Raw genomic sequence first — 21,231 nt, 5'->3', positions numbered from 1 at the left:
CGGATCCCCCGCACCGAGCCCGGGGTGCGCGGCCCGAGCGCAGGCGGCACCGGGGGCTCGGGGAAAGCACAGCGCGCAGGCGAAAGAAACATGGCGCTGGGAAGCAGTATGTGCAAAATCCGCAAGGAATTGCAGTAAATTCCTTTTTGTTTGAAGAAAATTTACAACTTGGTAATAGACCTTTTTATGACCTATTTGGGCTCGTCATTGGCTGCGGCTGGTCATGTGCAGGCAGCGAGCGCTTTCATGGCCTTTTCCTGATTTCCCTGGCGAATTTCCCCCCGCATTCTGCCTTCAGAGAGCCTCAGCCCCTCTTTTCCTAACCTTTGTCTAGGCTGAGGTGTACGGCAGCCGCCCTCACGTTCGTGTCCCGCTCCCCGAGACCCGCGGCCGGCCCCGCCGCGCTGACATTGCCCGGCCCCGCGCCCCGTCCTCTCCCGCGCCCGCGGGGGGATGCGCGGAGCCCCGCGCCCGCCGCCTCCAGCCCCTGCTCCCCTCCCGCCGCCGTCGGCCCCGCTGCCGCTATCTCCTCCGGCGCTCGGATTGCTACGCGGGTGCAAAATGGATTACAGCGACCCTCCCGGGCTCCTGCGCGGGCGAGCAGCGCCGCGAACCGGTAAGCACCTCGCGTCCCCTCGGGCTGGCCCCGCCGGGGCTCCGCGCCCGCGCAGCGCCCCGCACAGCGGCACGGCTGCCCGTCCCCCCGCCCCGCACCGCCACCTGCCCCTCGCAGACCCTCGTTCTCGCCCTAACTATCGCTTTTATCGTTATTGTTGCTACTACGGCTGTTGCAGTTCTTACTGCTGGGGTTATCGGTGTCGTTACTATCAGCGGCGGGGAACGCGCGGCCGCTGCGCGGTCTGGCGCGGAGAAGGCGCTGAGGGCCGCGATCTCCGCGCCGAGGGGCGGAAGGCTGGGGTGCGGGGCGCGCAGGCAGCGCCCCTCCTGCCGCGGGGTTTCTTCCGATAAAAGGCCTTTTTCGGGGGGTCCTTGTCCCCCTGCCACTCTGGACTGATGCTGCGGTTGGTTTCCCCTGCGGCGGGAGGGCGGTCGCGTAACTTTAAAGCTTTAACAGGTGTTTTGGGAGGCGAAGCGGGGTCGGCGCTCCCGCGGGGCAGCCGAGCCGAGCAGGGCTCCCGGGGGCTGTGCCCCGGTTTAGCTCGTCCTTGTCCCGCTGTACCGCGCACAAGCCGCGGCTCGGCGGTTCCTATCGCCGGGATGCGCGGAGCCGGGAGCGCGCCCCGCAGCGCGGCTGCTCGTGCACGTGGGAATCGCGGGGGGCTGAACGGCGGGAGAGATATCGGATAAGAAAAACCAAGCCAAACCCCGGGTTTATTTTGAAACATGTAGAGGAGGTGGAACAGTAACGTAAACAGCATCTGAACTGCCTACATGTCCCTGTCCGCGTTACCTATAGACGTGCATATATGTACCTACACCCCCGTAGAGGGCATATTCTTTTGAAGTGCGTTATTATGAACTTATATATATTTTCCACACCTCCTCTTCATTTTCAAAATGTTGTCGTGCAGCAGTTCGGTGTGTAGTGTTTATGTCGTTGTTCAGGGATGGAAATGCATCAAGCCGTTGCACTGCAGGAATTTTCCAAATCGCCATTTACCTCAAAAGCAGCCACTAATTTAACGGTAAAGCAAAATGCCTGATTAAAGGATACCCGGTGAGGATGGCAAGGTGTGGGGCGTGTCCCAGGTATATATTTTGAAACCGCAAAATAAATTCTTCTTTAATCCATCCCCGAGCACCTCGCCAGCCTGCTAAGCCCGAGCCCCGATATCAGAAGTGATAGGACGCCTTTCCCTCACGCTTTGGTTAATCGCACTAGTCGACACCCCTGAACTGCTGAAGGACTTGAGGATTATTGGGAAGGAATCGTTTTCAACATAGCAACAGTCTTCAAGAGTAACTTAGAAAGCATGCGTTGCGTTAGGTTTCGCTCTCAGAATCCCTCCTAGGCAACGCAGTTTTATAGCTGCTTGGCTGTAAATCTCTCAAAAAAAAAAAAAAATTCGAAAATTCTCGTTCTTGAGCTGTTTTGAAATTATTCGTAGCCTGAGGGGGAAGAAGAAAACAAAAGCAGGATGTTCTAACGAATTCTAATGTGTATGTGTGTGTCTGCGGATCCATATGCTGACACATACGGTTACACATATGCATTTATGATCCCACTGGTTTATGTGGGAGTTGGGCTTTTTTTTCCTCCTAAACGGCTTCCTTCCTTCCTTTCTTAATTTTCTCTTTTCTTGCTCTCCCTCCCTCCCCCATTTATTTCATTAACATTAAAGCATACACATAAACCTATGTGTTTATAAAATATTCATGGCAAACTCCGTTTGTATGCGTGTGTATGTATATGGCACATACGAGGACTGCAGTTGTATATATCTTTATACATCTATATAACGTCAGCGCCTATGTGCATGCAGATGCGTTGGTGCGCTGTAATTTTTGAAATACACAATTCACATGCACATTTCTCACGGCTGCATCGTTTCCCAACGTATTCGACAGAATTTATGACTTACGTTAAATTTTTTTTTGTCGAAAGGAAGCAGCCGATCTCTAACCCTCACTTTACTGACGCAAGGGCAGTAAGAGGACACCCCCTCAAAACAGGCAGCAGGAAACGGCAGCCTGAGCTCCCTGCCAGTGCCCAGGTATCCCTGGCGCCGGCTGCCACTTGGGAGGTCAGGCTGGGCTCCCTTTTAGCCGTTGCGAGTTGCCTGGAGGAGAAGTGCAGCCTCTGCTCCCCGAACCTGGCATGGGTTTGGTGCAAGGAGGAGAGGTGACGTGCACTGCGGGCCTGGGAAACTAGATAAGACCTAGAAGAAATACACGTTGGTTTCGCGCTCTTAACTGCTGCAAATCCCGCCGATTCGTTTATTTCCCAATAATGTTTCTCTTCCCCCAAATAAATATAACTCTCGTGGGGTGTTTTATGAGCTCTTGGGGCAGAAAAAAATCCGAACAAAGACAGTATTTCACCCCTGGGTTGGCAGGCAGCTGTTAAAGGTATTTACGGCTCTACTGCAGTGCGGCACTCAATGCTGCTGGAGCGGGAGAGGGGAAAAACAGGAAGCGAAAGGAAAAGATGAGGCACAATAAATATAGCAGCGGGTCGCGGGGGCCGGGCGGGCGCGGAGGAAGGGTCCGTGCCAGAGACAAGAGGCAATAAAAGCGCATTCAGCGGCAGCAGGCTTTGCCCGAACCCAGCACCCGCCCCCACCGCCCGGGGAGAGGGGGCGGGGAGGGGGGGGTCCTGCCGCCCCCACGCAGCCCCGGACGCGAACCGGGCCCCGGGAGGGCGCGGGCCGGCGGGGTCCCCTGCCTCTCGCCCGGAGCTGCCGTCCAGGCCCGGCTCCGCCGCCGCCCGCGGGTGGCGCCCGCCCCGACGGCCCGTTCGGGGCCACCTGCCTGCGCTCCCACCCTCGGGGCGGCGGGGCCGGGGCGCGGAGCGGCCGCCGGGGGCGCGGCAGGCCCGGGCCGCCACGCCAGGCGTTCCGCCTCCACGGCCTCTTCCAGGAGAAGGCGCTGTAGGACAAGCCTGGCCGCTCTCCCCGCCGGGGCGAGGGGCCCCCGGTCGCCTGACCCCGGCTGCCCGCGGGTGGTGCCCACCGGCAGGCGAGGGGCACGCGTGGGGCCCCGCTGCCCTTCTCGGGAGTGCCCGGAGCCCTCCCCGGACGGGTGCCGGTTGTGCCACCTCCGCCGGCGCCGCGGCGCGTCCTTGTCACGCCCCCTCCGCGCTCCCTGCCTCCCCCCCGTGCCCGCGGGGCTCACCCCGAGTGCCCCCCGCCCTGCCGGTCACCGGCCCGACCTTTGATGTCGGGCAGCCACCTCTTTCTTCCCCGTCCCTTTGATGTGGGTGCCAGAGCGCCTGCCCGCCGGCTGCCTTCCCCCGGGCGGAGCCCCCGGCCCCCGCACATCCCCGTGTCCCCCTGCAAGCCCGGGCCCGGCGGGTTTCCCTGCCTCCGCCTCACCTGTTGCCTCCGGGTTCGCCTTTCCCAGCCGTGCCCGGACATGACCCTGCCGGCCCCCGGCCGCCCCGGCCCGTGCCCCCCCCCGACAGACGCTCCCACGGCTCCCGGCCTCCCCTCCCCGCCCCGTGTTCCTCTCCCCCCGCGGTGCCCCCGTTTGACGCCGGGCGCGGCTCCCGGTTCTGCCCGCGGGCGCTACGAGCGGGGCCCTTCGCACGCCCACACCTGCCCGGAGAGGGCAGCGAGGGGGCTGCTGGAAGGCCGGGTTGTCACACAGGCAGAGAGGGCTGACAGGCTGGACGCTGTCGAGGCGCTCGGTAGCTCTTCAAAGTCAGAGATGCAGCCTGTCATTTTGTGGCGGCGCGGTCCCCGGGGCAGGATGCTGCTCTCCCTGTCTGCCAGGCAGCGTAGAAACTGGTGGTTTACACATGCGATTCAATTTCCCCTCCCTTTTATCGCAACAATTACCACAGGGAAACCAATTATTACTGGGTTACTTCATACCACATCTTATCCATCTCCAGATCGCCAGCCCCGAATATGAGAACTCCCATAAAAGCCTGGAGCGCGCACTGACCGAAGCTTCAAAGTCAACTTTCCCATCTGCATTTCAGAAAAGGAAATGTGAAAACCCTCCGATTTCCTTCTTCAACTACCCAGGGCTAGAATTACTCAGTTGGAGAAACATTCATCTTGCCCCTAGATCACAGGGAGCTGTATCTCACTCATCAGCTCCTAACTCCCCCACAGCCTCACCTTTCCCAGCCTGCCAGCCTAGTTTGCCCGAAGCACTCGCTGGGGTCACTGGAGCCGTTCCCCGTTTGGGATGGGGCGATGGGGACAGAGGAGGGGGTGGAGGCTGCCGCAGGGTCTGGTCGAGAAAGGGTCATTCCCCAGCTTAGGCCATTAATGAAGCAAGGGGATGATGCTGTGTGATTAAAGCATTGACACGGGACAAGTAAAATAGCGGAATGCAGAATAACCCTACGCTGGAAAGAAGGAGCAGGAAAAGTGATCAGGAAGCTTCTTGCTCTCTGGAGGAAAAAAGAATGGATCGACTGCAATTGATTTCAGCCCCCTAAAGAGTACAGCAAGAGCTAACCTGCCCCTTTTAGGCAACTTGTATAGCCAGATTCGGAAGGAAATGGCTAAGTAATTGCCCTCTACAACTACCTGAAAGGAGGTTGTGGAGAGGAGGGAGCTGGCCTCTTCTCCCAAGTGACAAGGGACAGGACAAGGCGGAATGGCCTCAAGCTGCGCCTGGGGAGGTTCAGGCTTGACACCAGCAAAAAAATTTCACAGAAAGGGTCATTGGGCACTGGAGGTGGTTGAGTCCCCATCCCTGGAGGTGTTTAAAGGACGGGTGGATGAGGTGCTGAGGGGCATGGTTTAGTGGTTGATAGGAGTGGTTGAACTCGATGATCCTGAAGATCTTTTCCGACCCAGTGATTCTGTGATTCCGTGTAAGAGCAGACCAGAAGGCACCTAACTCTGGCGTCAGACAGGCACCACCCAGCCGGTGACAGCTGGTGCCACCACTCAGCAAGGAGCTGAAGTTACTCGTTTTACAGAGCTGAGCCCCTGGCGGAGGCGCATCTGCACCCGCGGGCTGGGGGTGCGGCCGTTCTCTGTACACTACAGGTCCCCGACGGGGCGGACGCGGAACCCCATCCTCTAAGGAAAGGACAAGCTCCTCCTTGGAGGCACAGGAGCTGCTGACGCTCCTAGATCCTCCTTTTAGCCATGATAGATTGGGCGCTGATGCCGGGGTTCCTTTATGCTACGTGACTGCCAGGGACATTTGACTTCCTGTGCTCGGGCTCCTTGAAATTCTCATTTGCTAACTCACACCCTGCTCCCTTCACACCAGGGCTCTTTTATTGTTTTATAACCCTCCTTAAACTTCCAGTTCTCAAAGATCTCATTGTGGCAGGCTTCACATTTTCGCCCTTTCCAAAGCCCGGTGCCTTCGCTGTTTCCAGCAGTTTGGTCGCTTGCAAAGGTCCGTGCGGTGCCCGGCGAGCCCGCAGCCCCTGGCACAGCTCCTTCCAGCAACAGCCCAGAAGGTGAAGGAGTCGAAACCATTTTCCAAGGGCGCCTGACCAAAATGCTATAAACATCCGGGGAAGGAAGAGGAGGACCCTCCTCTCTCCTCGGTACCTCTGGGTTCTCTCCTCACCATGGGCTTCCCTGTCCCCTGGGAGATGTAAATAAAGATTTGAACGGGCAGCCACGGCGAAATGCACTCGGGTCCCTTCTCAAGAGCAATTTGGGAGCGCTAACTCGCCTCTTAGAAGCTTTCCTTACAAACACGCTCCTCAAAAGGGCCGGCGCAACGCCCGGAGCTGACCCCCCGCCCATCCCCGCTGCTCCGACCCAGTCCCGTTTAATAGGACAGATTCAGCGAACCTTTATTTAGCGAATAAAAGTTTAAAGCCGAACGTTATTTATGGTTCCACAGAGATAGGTCCTGAGTGGCCATTTAGGAGCACGTGATTCCAATAAACTTTGTTTTATGGCTTGAGAGTTGACAAGCCAAAATATAATTCCCACCATAAATTAGTTTAAGAGCATACAAGTGCAGATGCTTTCGTTCCTGGCAGCAGTAATCGGGGAAGTGTTAGCCGGGAACCGTCTGCGGGAATGCGGCCGTGCAGGCACCTCTGCTCCCGGGTCCCCTCGCCCGCGGGGGCAGCGCGCAGTAAGTCCCCTCCCCGCATCCCCGCATCCCGCATCCCCGCTCCCTCCGTGCCCCTGGAAACTCCGTGGGAGTGGGGAACCGGCGCTGCTCTGCCCGGCAATGTGGGACGGTTTTCCTGGGAAAAATGGACAGGTAGATCTCAGATGGCCAAAGCAACACCAGGATGAGCGGGCTGCTGAGATTCCTGGATTTAATGGGACGTCTTATTTGGAGCCAATCTTTTTATTTATTTATTTATATATGTGTGTGTATATATATATATATATATAAAGGAAAGGAAAGGAAAAGAAGGAAGGAAGGAAGTGAACGTTTATTGATGAAATGCTGATATTATTCCGCTGCCCTCGCAAGCTCTGACTACTATCAGGAACGGGCAGAACTACAAAAATATTTCTTTAACAAAAGCAGTCTTGCAAAGCTCTCTCTGGTTGATACTATTGATACCGAGGCAATAGCTCTGTTCGTAGTACAATAACTCTCCAAGGTATCCTAAGCAGGCAATAGAAAGGGTGAAAAATCGCTTACAAGAAAGACCCCTCCTGTGTTAGTATTTTACTCTTAAAATAAACAACGTGTTTAAGGACTGAACTCACGCTTTTTTTTTTTTTAATGTTATCTTTGAATTTATTTAGTAAAAGATTTGAAGAAAAGTTCAAGTCAAATTCGTCCTTTATAATGCAAACAAAGACGCATGTCTCGTGATTACTGTTTGGCTAATTAGGTGATCTTAAAGGGGACCTATCCTAGAGTAATCTGAGATTTATTTTTATAAAATTGCAGTTCTTTCTGTGCTCAGCATGGATACCATGCTGCATGATATATTGTGACATTTTATGGGTGATGGTTTAGCAAAGGTGACCTGAATATTTCATTTGTAAGTGACTGGATTGCCACAGAACAACAGCAACAACAAAAAAGGGCCTTTGTTATTTTTTTTTCCCATCAGCGAAAGAGGGAGGTCTGTCTTTTCTTTCCTTTAGAAATTCTCCAGTATAAAATCTAGATTATGAATATTAAAAGTGAAAGATCACACCCCAGGCACAGGGAAAGCATGTGTTCCTCAAAAACTGCCTGAATGCAACGTGGTCCTCATTCGGAAGGGGCTTCCACCCCATCACTCCGCAGCTCGCAGGATTTACCACCAGATCCTCTCTGCCTTCATCTATCAAACGTGCTCTGTAACTGTTCTCCAGAAATATCACCCGTATGTGGAATACAACAGTAACAAACGTTTTTATTGCAACAGGTTCGGCAGCATGGAGGGACACCCCCGGTAAGTAACCTTCTTATTTCTTGTAGAGTTTGAGTTGCTTGAAAATCCTGTTCCGTCCCTTCCGACTGGGAGAATTAAAAATGGTGTGTCCCTGCTGAATATTGCTGCCCCCAAAAAGGACTGTGTCGGCACGGGAAGGCTCTCGTGGAGTCGGTTTGTGGTACCATCTCATAATCCTGGCTGGCGTTAAAAGCAGAGGTGCAGCCTCCTGAGGGTTCATTATGGGGCTGTACAGGTGTCCTCCTGCTCTTAATCACTGCGAGGCAATCAGCAGCGTTTCCATGTTAACTCGGCGGGACTGTAGAGCGCCTCCCCGTGCAGATCCGGGACGGCTCACGTTGTGTCCCGGCGCCTCAGAACCTTGGCTACTCCCCCTCTTTTCTCCAGACGGGATTCGCAGCAGTTCTGGAGGCTGCAAGCTCCGGCCAGCCGGGTCCTGAGGGGCCGTAGCGCTCACCCTCTGCTGCTGGGTCTCTCCGGGCAAGGGAGAGCCAAACGTGGATGTAAATGTGAAGGCTCAGAGCGTAGGAGGGGAACCTTTGACTGTAGGAGTTCTCGCCCCCCCGATGATCCCGCAGGAGCAGCGCTGGGGGGAGCGAGGGGAGGGCACAGCCCAGTGTGGAGAGGGAAACGCTGTGGAACCTTTCTGGCTGCAGGAAGGAGCTGAGCGCGTTGGTCCTGGTGCTTGAGACTGAAACTGGCTTGTCCCACAAACAGGAAAAGAAAGCCGGGGATATCTGGAGATTCACTGGGTATCCAGTGCCCTCCCTGCCCCTGCCAGCCCGGCTCTAACCGGGAGCGCGCACAGGAGCGGAACTGGGTTTGTTTGCATTTCCCCCCGTTTCCTCTCCGTGCTCGCTGATAAACAATCTCTTTCACTGCTTGTGCCAGGCTTCTCCTTCTCTTTTCGCCTTACGTTGTGATGTTGGTTTTGGAGCTACAGGATCGCCTCCAGCGTTGCAGTTTTGGTTGTGTTCCATAGGTAACTTCTCTGTGTGTGTCCCCCAGCTCAGCCCCGCGCTGTGTAGATGCCATTGGCATTTGATTCCAGGGCTGGCCCTAAATGTATGGATTACTTGTTTTCTGCCAACGTACACTCAGCATGCTGATTATGAACCAGAATACAAAAAGGCTGATAGATCAAAAGCATTTTGTATGGGCAGTTGAACAGGAGGTGAATATATAACGCTTTTGTTCATCAATAACTCTTTGGCTTTGACCTGTCTGAGCAAGCCGTGCAATAAGGTGAAACGCAGGTCACAGCGTCTAACAAATATGAAAATGTGCAGTATTAAGCAGAGCAGGGGGGTGCTGCATCCCCAGCCCCATCTCCTCTCCTCGGGCAGCTCTCGGTGGGCTTGTCCGCTCCGGGGGCTCCCCCGAAGGCGAGTCCCCTTTGGGGGCGGGGTGTCACCCTGTCCCTGCAGCCGGGTGGCTGATAACCCACCCGGGGAGGGCGCATCCCCCCTCCCTTCGGAGAAAGGAGGAGAAAGCGGGGCGAGCGCTTAAAATAGTTGGGTGGAGATTTAAATAATCCAGGATGGGGGGAGAAAAAAGAGATTAGGGACAAAAAGTCGTTTCGAGTTGCACTTGCTGTGAAGAAGACATCACCGCGGTGATGAGAAAGCAGATGTTTAAAAACAGCATCCCCCAGATCAGGCAGCTGGGGGTTGGAGCCAGGCAAACAAACCCATACGCATCGCTCGGGTAACCGCAACACCCCCAAATCTGCCCTACGCAGTGGTTGGATGTACCGCACCCGCACCATTATTTGTCCTTATGGTGCTTTTTTTTAAATAGTGGAAGGAGAAGAGGTTGACTGCAGGACAGCAGCGAGGAGCTGGGTCAGACACAATTCATGAACTTTTGTACTCCTGTGTGCCGCTGTCGACAAAGTAAAAATAATGAAACTTTGTGATCTGTTTGTAAATGATTCCGGCTGACCTCTCGCCCTGCCCTTCACCATAAACCTACGGCGGGAGAACCTGGGAGGGTGCGAGGCTGCGGCTCGCAGGCAGCTCGCGGGGATAATAGCTAAACCAGCATAATGGGATGAAGGTAAATTTGGAAACTCTCTTCTTCCCCAGAGCAACTAACTCCAGCCTTTAATCTCCTCTTTTTCACCAATCGCTGTTTCTGTTGTCGGCTGTTCTACTTCTGTTTCTTCTTTGTTATTTTTTTTAATTCTTTTTGTCTGAGGGGGGCGGGAAATTTTTAATTATGGAGAATCTCTTCAGATTCGTGTTAGCTTAAATAGATAAAGATTCTTTTCTAAATTATCTTAACTGTTATTCATCTAAATAGCGCAAATTTGCCAGTAAGGTCCATTTTCCGTAGCAAGGAGGTAAACGGCAGAGCATTTAAAGTGAGCAGCAGGTCTTTTTGAGAATTTAGTAGGTGAAATTCATCGCTACAAATTGGTGAAGAGTGGCATAGCCCTGTTGCAGCAGTAATAACAAGCGTGAATCTTACCCGAAATCCCACCTTCCTGCAAATCCGTATTTCAGACCTGAGTCCCAGCAGAATAGTTTGCATTCCTCAGAAGACAGTGAGAACTAAAAGAATTGCAAAGACCTGCTATATTGTAGATGAAAACAGAATGTTATTACGTTGTCTATATATACCCTGTAGAACCGAATTTGTGTGATATTCATATAGTCACAGATTCGATTCTAGGGGAATATATGGTCGATGCAAAAACTTCACCTTTCTGCAAATGGTTAGAAGTTTAAAACTGGCGGATTCAAAAGGCATGTGCGTGCTGAACACCCAGAAATTATAAAAGTTTACTGCCTCGCTCCTATTTGCCAGGTTTTAGGACGTCTCTTAAAATTTCAGTTGTCGTTCAGTTGTAACTCTCACTGACAGACTGTGAATTTAAACAGTTAATCTCACCAGAAGTCATAATTTTTCTGAAAAAAAAAAAATTATCTACCAATCAGTGAATGAATCTTTAAAAATATGCTCGCAAATTAGCTAGATGTGCCAGCCATTAGCAAAATTTTCCTGTCAAGGGTTCAGATCGCATCAAAAATATTTACGACAGCAGCAAAAGCACCATTTTCCTCACTGGAATGTATTTACTTGTGCTCCAGGAATGATATTGATGAAGGAAGACCGAATTTGTCTCATTAAACCCGTGATATTTCTAAGCTAATTAAATGCGGTCTCCAGTTAAATTGATTGAACTTTAGCGGTTAAAAGCGAACGGTTTCTTGCCATCTGTATGATTTTACACACATACGTGTGCAAATTTACACACCGACGTGTGCGTTTGCGCCTGTGCGCGCGTACGTACGCGCACATATATATCGAGGCTTGCAAAGTGAATGAGAAGTTACTGATTGCCTGATTTTATTCAGCAGAACTAAATTCTGGTAACTTTTGGATGACCTCTGCTAGACAAAGACAGGACAGATCTTTTGTACATCATATTACCCTCTTCTTTGACGGCTTTTTTTTTTCCCCTTTTCCTCGCCTCTTTATCAGTTTCCTCCCTTTTTAACCCCACTTCAGCTCCTCGCTCCGCGTGGTTCTTGCGATATTTTATTTGAGGCGAGGTGACAAGCCCCGGTGGCGAGTGCGGGTGGCGGGTCGGGTGCGGGGCACCCTCCCGGGGGCTGGGGGAGGCGGCTCAGACAAAGGGCTCGGCCCTACCTGGGGGGACAGGGAGGCGAACGCCGCCCGGGGAGCGACCCCCGCACCCCCGGGACCCGCTCCGGAGCGGGGGGGGGGGGGGGGGGGGGCGACCCGCCGGGGAGGGGGTCGCTCGGTTACGGGGATGTTATGGAGTGAAACCGGTGGAAACGCGGAGCGGCGGAGAAATCCGGTGACCGGCTGCCGCCTCCCGATTGGCCGCGCAGGTCACATGCCCGCCTAACTTTATTCAGTTGACAGCGAGTAGGAGGGTCTATGGCAGGGGGGAAAAAGACAACACGAGAAAAATTAGTATTTTCTACCTTCAGAAATTAATGGCCATGAGTTCGTATATGGTGAACTCTAAGTACGTGGACCCCAAATTTCCTCCTTGCGAGGAATATTTGCAGAACAGCTACCTAGGCGAGCAGGGGGCCGAGTACTACGGCGCCTCGCAGGGCTCCGATTTCCAGCACCAGGGGCTCTACCCACGGTCAAACTACGGCGAGCAGCCCTTTAGCTGTAGCAATGCCCCGGGCTCCGCCGTGCAGCCGCGGGGTCACGGGCAGGAGCAGGCGGGCCCGGCCGGCCGCTTCCCCGGCCCCGCAGAGCCGTGCCCGCCGCCCGCGGTGTCCGCCCCGCGAGCCTGCGGCCAGCAGCCGGCCCCCAAAGCCCCCAGCGGGGCCGCGCTTAAGCAGCCGGCAGTAGTTTATCCCTGGATGAAGAAAGTCCATGTTAACTCGGGTAAGGATCCTCTTCTTACTTTGCTCTCCCCCCCTGCTCCCCACGCCCTCAGCCGCGCTCGCCCGAGCCCCCGCCAGGCTCGCGGACGGGCTTTTCTAAGCCCAAGTAGCCAATTACACTCGCCGTCAATTTTTATTGCTGAGGAAACAGGCCCTTGGCCGTGCGGGGCTCGGCCGCGCAGGGAGAAAACTCCATTTTCGAAGCGTGCTGGAGGCTCCCAGGCGGGCAGAGCCGCGAGTGCCCGCACCGCCGGCCTCAGCCTCATTGTAAGCGACCGGGACGGGTCCGGCCGGCCACATGCTCGCAGCTCCCAAGGTTTTTTTTTTTTCCTTTTTCTTTTGTAAAGTCGAACCGGCAAGTCAAGATTTAGCTTTGTAAAGTTCTCCGTGTTTTCTTCCCAGTGAATCCCAATTACAACGGAGGGGAACCTAAACGCTCCCGCACAGCTTACACCAGGCAGCAAGTCCTAGAACTGGAAAAAGAATTTCATTTTAACAGGTACCTGACCAGGCGCCGCCGTATCGAGATAGCCCACACTCTGTGTCTCTCTGAGCGCCAGATCAAGATCTGGTTTCAGAACAGAAGAATGAAGTGGAAAAAAGATCACAAACTGCCCAACACGAAGGGCAGGTCTTCTTCCTCTGGTTCAAACCCCCATTTACAGACTGGTTCCAAGGACCATCAGACTGACTTGACAACTTTGTAGAAGAGGTGAAATTTTCCATTTCATCCTTCGCTTCTGACCAGTACTGTACATAACTGACACTGCCCAAGCAGAACCTGCATGTAGCAGCTAAGGACTCGAGAAACTGTCATCTTTCTGTAAGGTACCGTTGTACAAAGGAGACAAAATGACACTACTTTGGACTTTATTTTATTTGCCTCTGCTAGCACAACCTAAAAAAAAAAAAAAAAGGAAAAGAAGGGGGGGGAGGGAAAAAAAACCCCATCATGCAGGCAGTGGGAATTGGGAAAATATTAAACAAGACCTTCTGTCCATAAAAAGTAATAAATCATTGAAAATGAATCTGTCCTGTGTTTCGGTTTTGAATTCGAAAGTGAAGGTTTGATGCTTTATTCTGGGATTTTTGCTTTTAATTGTCTTTTTATCCCATGCAGTTTCGAGAGGATGCATTTGGGCAAGTTGAGGACTGAAAATTTATAGCCTAGTCTTTTATTTGAACAGGAAGACTAGTAATTGTGAACTTTTTGTGCTGCTTTACCTTTCTTGGTGTAATGAAAATACTTGCTCATTTCCATAATGTCTCAGAAGGTGCGCATAAGAATTAAGTGAAAACGGGTTATTTCATGTACTGGTAGTGTTAGTGTTATTTATTTATTTGTTACGTAGGAGAGTGAAGATAAAAACAAAAATAGTCAAACCAAAAATGAGGAAGGGGAGCTGAAATACAGTATTTCTCCTTCCCAGTCTCATGAACACATGTATAATGTTTACTTGTCTTGAACGTACACAACTTTCTTGTCCTTTTTTTTTTTTTTCCCCCCGATTTCCTTCTTTGTGAATAGGAAAAGCGTCCCTGCTCCTTACCATGTGCCATACAGGGCTAACAGGCTTGAAGTCTGTTTCCAAAATCTGCTCTACTCAGCACTGTGCTGCAAACCATCGATACCTCATTAAAAAATGGAGAAAAAACAAAAAGACAAACAAAAAAAAAAAGAGAAACCCCAGACCCCGACCTCCCCAACAACAAAAAAACTAACAAGAAAAACTCAGAGTGAAAAATTATTGAGATTTCTGATATAATCTGAGACTTTAAATGCTGAAAACTGAATGTATTATTTGTATTAGATTTTAGATTTGTTTTCTGCCCAAGAGAGAGAGACAGGCTATGTGAGTTGCTGCTTTCTTTTCTTTGGGGGTTATTTTGGTCTGTGGGGTCGTTTTGGGTTTTTTGTTTTGTCTTGTTTTGTTTTGTTTTTTTTCTGAAGAACTGTGATGGCTTTAAAGCAAACCATGACACGAGTGCAATGGTTAGAAATCTCAGCAAGTTGCTTTCAGGGATAGAGGAGAGGCTTGGATGGGAACAGAGCTGGTCTAAACCACACGAATTTGTCCCTGGCTACTGGCCGCATAGTCCCAAAGTTTTAGTGCGTTGTAACTACCAAACTCATCCAAGCCAGCACCCTCAGCCATTTACACCTCCACTCGTGCGATTTTAAAGTTCAGCCCTTGTCTCCTGTGCCCTCAGGGCAGGGAGAGGGACCATATAATCGAAATTGTGACGAGGTGATCCCTTTATTAAAGAGAAAAGGGGCAAAGAAGGAAATCCAGAGCAAACGCTGAAGGGAGGTGGAAAGAGCAAGGGATGAGTTAACGTGCCCGTCTCCAGGCTGGGTTCTTCCCACCGAGGACTCGCTGCTCTCTGGGATGGCTCGGGAAAACCCTGGCCAAAATGGGGCTTGAATGAATTCAAAAATAAAAGGGAGCTTTTCAACAGTAGTGTATTCGGCCGCATTAACTGTGGCCAGCGGTTAATTTCTGCCCTTTTCTCATCCCTAGAAGTCCGCAAAGTGTCTTGTGAGACTTGGTCTTTTGTTTTAGAGCCTGGAGAAAACTCTTTGTTCTTCCTTAGGGTTAGCTCAGTTCTCAGACTTGCACATGGCAATACTTGAATATCTCCACGTCGTGATATTAAAGATGGATATTCCCGCATTATTCGCATCATTGTTTCTATGACAAAAAGCACCGAGTTCATACATAGTAAAGACGTCTTTTTTCTGACGCCTTCACGTTGAGAAGCTGAAAAGGTATTTCACTGAAGTTCGGCTAAATTGCAGGAACAGGTTCACCCAGAGGACAAATTTTCTATTCGATTAGTTGTATTTCAGCCGGGAAGAGTGACCTCTAAACCCTTAACCTTTTGGACCCAAACTACCCTTCCCTTTCTCTGGCATGGAGAGCAGCTAGCAACAGCGCTTGAGGAGGGAATTCCTGAGGCAAGTTTGCAAGTTTTGTTACACTCGGTTCCTGTGGTAGGGGCCTTCCGTCTCCAGAGCTGTCCAAAGCCCTTCCTTTGCTCTTCGTACTTATCTAGGGAAAGAAAGGAAAAGGAAAAAAAAAAAAAAAAAGGGAGAAACTTCTCTGGCTGCATTTCTTGAAAATCCCCCTCCCAGACCCCCGCTGTTTGCTTAAAGTCTGTGATAAGTTGGCTGGGAGCAAGGCAAACGTGTTATTCGAGAGTGAGCTACCAACTTTGGCACCTGTGGTACAGTTCTGAAATATAATGGCCTTGGATAAGCAAATCCTTGCTTTGTGCTTCTTATCGACAGAGACGGCTTCCGAGGTTGAAGGACCAAATTCTGCTCCCAGATTTCCTTCCCCGCCCACTGAAGTCAAACAGGGATGTAGCTGCGAGCAGAATTTGTCTCATTGTCTTTTGAAATGTTAATATCTCCAGGACGAGTGTTGGGTTCAGCAGGCACAGCCCTTACAACCCTGTTTGCAAGTCCCCTTTGAGTAAGGCTGGGACACTGTAAGTTTACATAGTTGTAAATTGAGCTGTAAGCTCTGAGAATACGTGAACTGGAAGGAGAAAGTGCCAAAAGAAATAGTTTCTAGCTGCCAATGCCCTGAAGGGCCGAGAATGCCTATAATAACGACAAGAAGAACCCACTGGTCACTATCTCTGGTGGAAAACAAACCTGAGGTTTATTTTTTATTGGGTTTTAGCTCTCCTCAAGATTTATCTTGTGTAGGAAGCAAAGCTGGTTATTTTTGTTTCTCATGGGTGAAACGTTGTGCATTGGAGCCTTTGTTAAGCGGTTGCATTGTCCAACAATACTCTCATCTCTGTTAACAAAGTGTGATGCTTTTTATAGACTTAAGCAATGTTTTGCTGCCATTGATTAAAGCGTTATTTATCCTAATTGTCGCCTGTAGTTTTGATGTAAGCCCTCCGTATACCTTTGAAATAATAAAAGGTGTAGAGAAATAGATTCTGGTTTGTACCTTGAACAAACAGTCCTTACAAGGTGGGTCTCTCTTCTGTGAAAATGCTGGTCCTTCCCATCATTACAGTGTTAAAAGATGAGTGACTCTGCATAGCATCCTTCCAAATGTCCCTTTGAACAGGTTTGATGATTGCCCCAGCCATAATGGTGTGACTCTAGGCCAAGCTGGAGTTTATATTTACATTTAGGCTTCAGTTAAAAGTGGTTGTCATCCATTTGCTACTGCTTTGCATTTAACAAGCCCTTCTAGAATGACTCCTGGATTTATGCATGTGTGGTAGGAAGCAAGGAGCCACACCTGAAGTCACCTCGATCCCCACACGGATGTCTGCCCTTTAGGTGAGTCTTGGGAGGAATCCATTCAAAAAAAAAGGAACGGAAATTTGAAATTGAAATGTAGCGAGAAGCTTTTTCTGAGCATTAGGCTTCACTTTTTTTTTTTTCTCTCCATCCGCTACACAAAAGAAAGATCACAAGAAAACACAAACTTCCAGAGATTAAACTTTCCCTTGCGTCTAAGGCAAACGTATTTCTTTCATCCCCTGCGTAAGCACCTCAGACAATAACACGTATCTCTGGCCAGGAGGAGCCGATCGCACTATTTTTTTGTCACAAGTATTTGTCAGTGAGGACTTGCCCACTCCTGAAGTGTAGTCAGGGCACGAGTCCAAAAAGAGAGTCCCTGGCTCATCCCGGGAGAGGAGCGTGGAGCACAGAACGAGGCATGTGCCCTGACTGCCTGGAGGGCACGGAGGGGAGGATGGGGGGTGCTTTTCTAATCACACACTCGCTAAGTTTCAATATCGAGGCACACTTTGTGATCGTACTTTCTCTCTCTCCTGTTTAATGGCTCCTCCCGTTACTCCCGGTACATCAATACAGTCCTGGATATTGTATCACCACTAGTCGTTAAGGTAAGAATGGAGAGGAAAGGCAGAGTCAATAGCGAACCCCGCTCACTGTACAGTACAGTAAATAGGGACCTCTCTGTGCAGAGCCACATCGCTTCCACCGGCCATGTTTGTTAGCCCTTTCCCCTGATTCCTTTTCCTTTTTTTTTTTTTTTTTTCCCTTCTCCCCCCCTCCTTCCTCTCAGCCTAGAGACCAAAATAATCTTGCTAGGAACAGTCATAACAGGCAGAATTTCAAAGTGCAAGGAAGATGATAAGAATAGATTTCTACAAGTCCTGACCACGTGATTTGCGAAATAATTAATTCAGCACGTCCCTTAAGAAACACGGAGTCGTCATTAATCTGCCAAGCAAAGGACTCTATCAGACTTGAAAACTGAAGAGATCCCAAGAATATAATATACAAAGGGTGCAGTCCCTCTCTCTGCACACCTTGCTCCTTGGTAGCTGCCGAAAAAAAAGAGACGCCCGGTACGTAAACATTTTTTACTTTTATTCCTTCTTATTTAAGCCTTAATGAACTCAGCTGTCAGAGGCTTGACAAATAGGGCACGCCGCTTCCCGATCTCCAGCTCGGCAGCGGCCGGACCGGGCGCTAAGCGGTGACCTTTGCTTCCCAGGGAGCGGGGGGAGAGGGCGAGCGCGGAGCCGCGCGGAGCCCCGCGGAGCAGCAGCCGGGGCGGCGGCCGCCTGCGCGGGCGGGCGCGGAGGGAACAATGCGGCTGTCGGGGCGGCCGCTGCCCGGTCCCAGCGCCGGGAAAGGCCCGCACCTCCTCGGCCAGCGGGGTCGTAAATTTTGCCTGTGACAGCGGGGCCGGAGCCAGCGCCGAGAGCCCCGACCCCCCACCCCCCGCCCCAACCCGGCTCCCGCACAAAGGCCACCCGGCCCCGCACCCGCATCCAGCCCCGGGAGCGAGCACGGCGCTTTCCCAGCTCCCGACCCGCCGAGCCGGGGAGGGGGAGAGCGGGTCGGTGTCTTTATACAAAGCCACTCGCGATGAACTCCCTACAGTACGGACCACGAGGCTGAGATTTCGCTGCGAAATCCCAGAGTCAGCTGGAAATACTTTCTGCAAACAGGATATTCTTTATTATCCCTTGCTGGAGTAATTTCTAAAAAACCCTAGATTGTAGCTTTTTATTGCTTCCGTTTCGGTGGCAGGACAGAGACAAAGTTTCCTATGTTATGAATTATACATTCAAACAATAACACATTAATTCAATTATTCAAAGATGACAAATGTTTATGTGCTTTGGTAGTGACTAAAGAACAGATCTGCTACTTCACGAGAACTCCTACATTTTTATCAATGAAGTTTTTTATTATCCTGTTGGTCCGGGAAAGAAACCAAACACCACCAAGACACGCAGTAAAATGGACCCGAACATAAATCGCAGCCCTTTCATAAGAGCGTTTATTCCCGCATATAGCCCGGGCTATTTTATCAGTTTGACAATTGCCGGAGTTGTTGTTATAAATCATCATAAGTAATTCCTGAAAGGGTGCGAGGCTGCTGGGGGGCGGGCGGAGACTGTAAATCTTTCTGTTTTATTGCTCTATGAACATATGCTCCGATTGAAGAAGTCTTAGATCCTTTACTGGAGACAAATTCACGCAAAGCTGGAGTCCCACCAGCCAAAGGATTAACATTTCCTTAGTACTTTTTTCAGTCTCCTTCGCGACGTTTTAATTCTGGTGGCGGTGGCGAAGATGCTCCTCTCTTTCCACCGTCCTCCATTTTCACGTTAAATTTCGCATTTTAAATTTTTTTTTTAATTTTTAAATTTTTTTAGCCCTAGACTCTGGAAAGACACCCGAGGGCTGTGGGGGGGGGGGCTTTTTCCAGGGGGGTTCCGAACTGTCCTCCAACAAAAGGCATTTTCTTCTGAATTCTCTTCTTCTTCTTTCTCGTGCCTTTGCTCGACCGCTGCCCAACTCTTCCCTCGCACTTTTGTGTCGGAAGCCCAAGACCTCTCCGCCATCCAAAATGTCTAAGGAGCGGCCAGAATGGTGTTGGGCTTTGTGTGTACGTGCACAAATATACAGGACACGCAGTGTGTGTGGGGGCTGCTGTATGTACACACAGACACGCGAGCTGCGAAACTACCCAGACGCCGAAATGTATGGCTGACGGAAAAGGATATAAAGAACCATCACCTCTTACTTGAGGCGAGATTTAAGTGCATCATTTCGAAGAAATATAGGATTATAAATCCGAAGCCGTACACAATAATTTACATTGAACTTATGTTTCCATCACTGGACTCCAATCTTTTTATAACTGGTTTGCAAAGTCAGGGAAAGCAATGTAATTTAGATAAATGTTACAAAGCGCTTACGGTTAGTATTGTAAGGTAATACGTTACTGTCACATCCCCATGCTTTGGATGGTAATGAAATCATAGCAGATGTTAGATTAGGTGTGGTGTATTTATAGCTACAGATATGTTAGAAAAATCCAACAGAGGAGCTAATGTAAATTTTTTTTTCTGCCGAACTGGAATTGTTGGGGAGCTGTGTGGGCACACATGACGGATACGCACCGGGTTTGCTCTCTGTCTCTTAACACACACGGAGAGGGGAGGCAGGCTCAGGGCAGACACACACACGCACTAATGTCGTGAGGTTGTTTTTTTTTTTTTTCCCAGCGCTTCTTTAGCCTCCAGACACGGGTAGTTCCCGCTGCCCCGCGTCTTCCCGGTATGGAGAAGGAGAAAACAAACATTCTCACCCGCCAGTGAGCCCCAGCGCCTTTCGGCCGCTGCTGCGCGGCCGCGGAGCTGCCCCCGGCTCACTCTCTGCAGCTGGTCCCCAATACCTCCTGTTTCTCCGCCGGGAATTTCTGCGCCCTGGGACCACCCCGCGGAATTCACCTTTTCCCGGTCTCCGCCGGCCCCGCGGGGCGCGTAAGTGCGGGCTGTGCCGCGGGAGGAGCGCGGAGGGGCAGCCGCGCTGCGCGGGGGCGCGGGGAGCGCCGGCCCCGGCCCCGGTAGCGGCTCCCGCCGTCACGTGGCCGCTGTGCCTCTATTTTAAGGCAGAGCCTATATTTCTGATTATAAAGGGGTTCCTCCTGCTCGCCCCCCAAATTCATCAATGGCCGCACGATTTAGAACGAAAACATAACACGAGGTGGCCAATTGCTGCGTCTGGTTCCAGGAGGCTGATGGCTAAAGGCTTGTGTGTTGATTTTTTTTTTTTTTTTTTCCCCAAGCCCAACAAATTCCGATTTCCACTCGCTCTCTTTTATTGGTAGTTGAGCCTGAGCCTGTTTTCGTTCTATCGGGAATTCTGGTGTATGGAAATATTTGTAAAACCGCAAGATCAGGTTTAGGAGAGTATTGTCTGCAGACAAAGGGTGAAGGATGTGTTCTAAGAACTGCAAGCCCAGATCCTGAAAAGTGAGGAGCCCAGGTTTATGATAAATTGATACACAGGTAAGCAACTGCATGACAAAATGGGACCTTTAACCACAGGGGCTGCATTATCTCCTTTCTTCAGAGACTGTCTGGAATTTGTTTGTAATCTCTGCCCATAACGGCTGCAAATGCATGGAGGGGGTCTTCCACCTCCTTGGACGTTTTAAGTCGTAGCTTCTTTTATTATGTTCTTTAAATAAAAAGTGGATTCCTTCCCAAAGGCTCGGGGAGGTTGTATATCCCTACCCTGTTCCGAATTTTCGGTGGTTTCAGGAAGAGAGTTACAAATACGCAAAGAAACGAGGCAGAGACAACTTTGCTGGATGCTCCCGTTGCCAAAGTAAGATCGAGCATCACGTTAATGCGTTATCCTGGATAGCTGGGCAGGGGGTAGCCGTGTCGATTTGCAAAGGGCGATTTAAAATAGGCTCATCGGTAATGTAGCCCCTACACAGGGTCTTTTAAATATTCCTGCCAAGTGCCCTCCAGCACCTTTTCCCCTCGCCGTGCATTCGTGTTCCTCAGTGGCTGTTGTTTTCCTCCCCCAGTTGTTTTAGTGTTGATATTGTTACGCTCATGCCTGCG

The 21,231-nt window shown here is 51.0% G+C and overlaps 2 protein-coding genes across 5 annotated transcripts in view; both read left to right on the top strand.

Moving 5' to 3' along the window:
* The first annotated feature begins 508 nt into the window (after nucleotides 1-508).
* Nucleotides 509-21,231, top strand: part of HOXD3 (homeobox D3) — a 29,396-nt gene continuing 8,673 nt past the window's right edge. Inside the window, exon 1 of one of the 4 annotated variants that reach the window (XM_069861066.1) lies at nucleotides 509-616. The gene's annotated coding sequence lies outside the window, so the exon portion shown is untranslated. Of the gene's footprint in view, nucleotides 617-7,939; nucleotides 7,967-17,408; nucleotides 17,701-20,479; nucleotides 20,665-21,231 lie in introns of those variants that run through there. The other 3 variants (XM_069861068.1, XM_069861069.1, XM_069861070.1) reach the window with 3 other exon arrangements.
* On the top strand, nucleotides 11,733-13,939 carry HOXD4 (homeobox D4). The gene is made up of 2 exons (XM_069861072.1): nucleotides 11,733-12,346; nucleotides 12,748-13,939. Exons 1-2 carry the CDS (start codon nucleotides 11,938-11,940, stop codon nucleotides 13,050-13,052), a joined length of 714 nt encoding a protein of 237 aa, XP_069717173.1. The 5' UTR covers nucleotides 11,733-11,937; the 3' UTR covers nucleotides 13,053-13,939.

Source organism: Phaenicophaeus curvirostris, chromosome 7, assembly GCF_032191515.1.
Source record: "Phaenicophaeus curvirostris isolate KB17595 chromosome 7, BPBGC_Pcur_1.0, whole genome shotgun sequence".
Classification (NCBI taxonomy): domain Eukaryota; kingdom Metazoa; phylum Chordata; class Aves; order Cuculiformes; family Cuculidae; genus Phaenicophaeus; species Phaenicophaeus curvirostris.
Note: the sequence above shows the minus strand (reverse complement) of the source record. Positions and strands in the feature narration are given on the sequence as shown.

Coding starts and splice junctions, on each gene's coding strand:
- HOXD4 (XM_069861072.1), top strand. CDS start 11,938: ATGGCCATGAGTTCGTATATGGTGAACTCTAAGTACGTGGACCCCAAA. Junction 12,347..12,747: donor GAAAGTCCATGTTAACTCGG/GTAAGGATCCTC, acceptor TTTTCTTCCCAG/TGAATCCCAATTACAACGGA.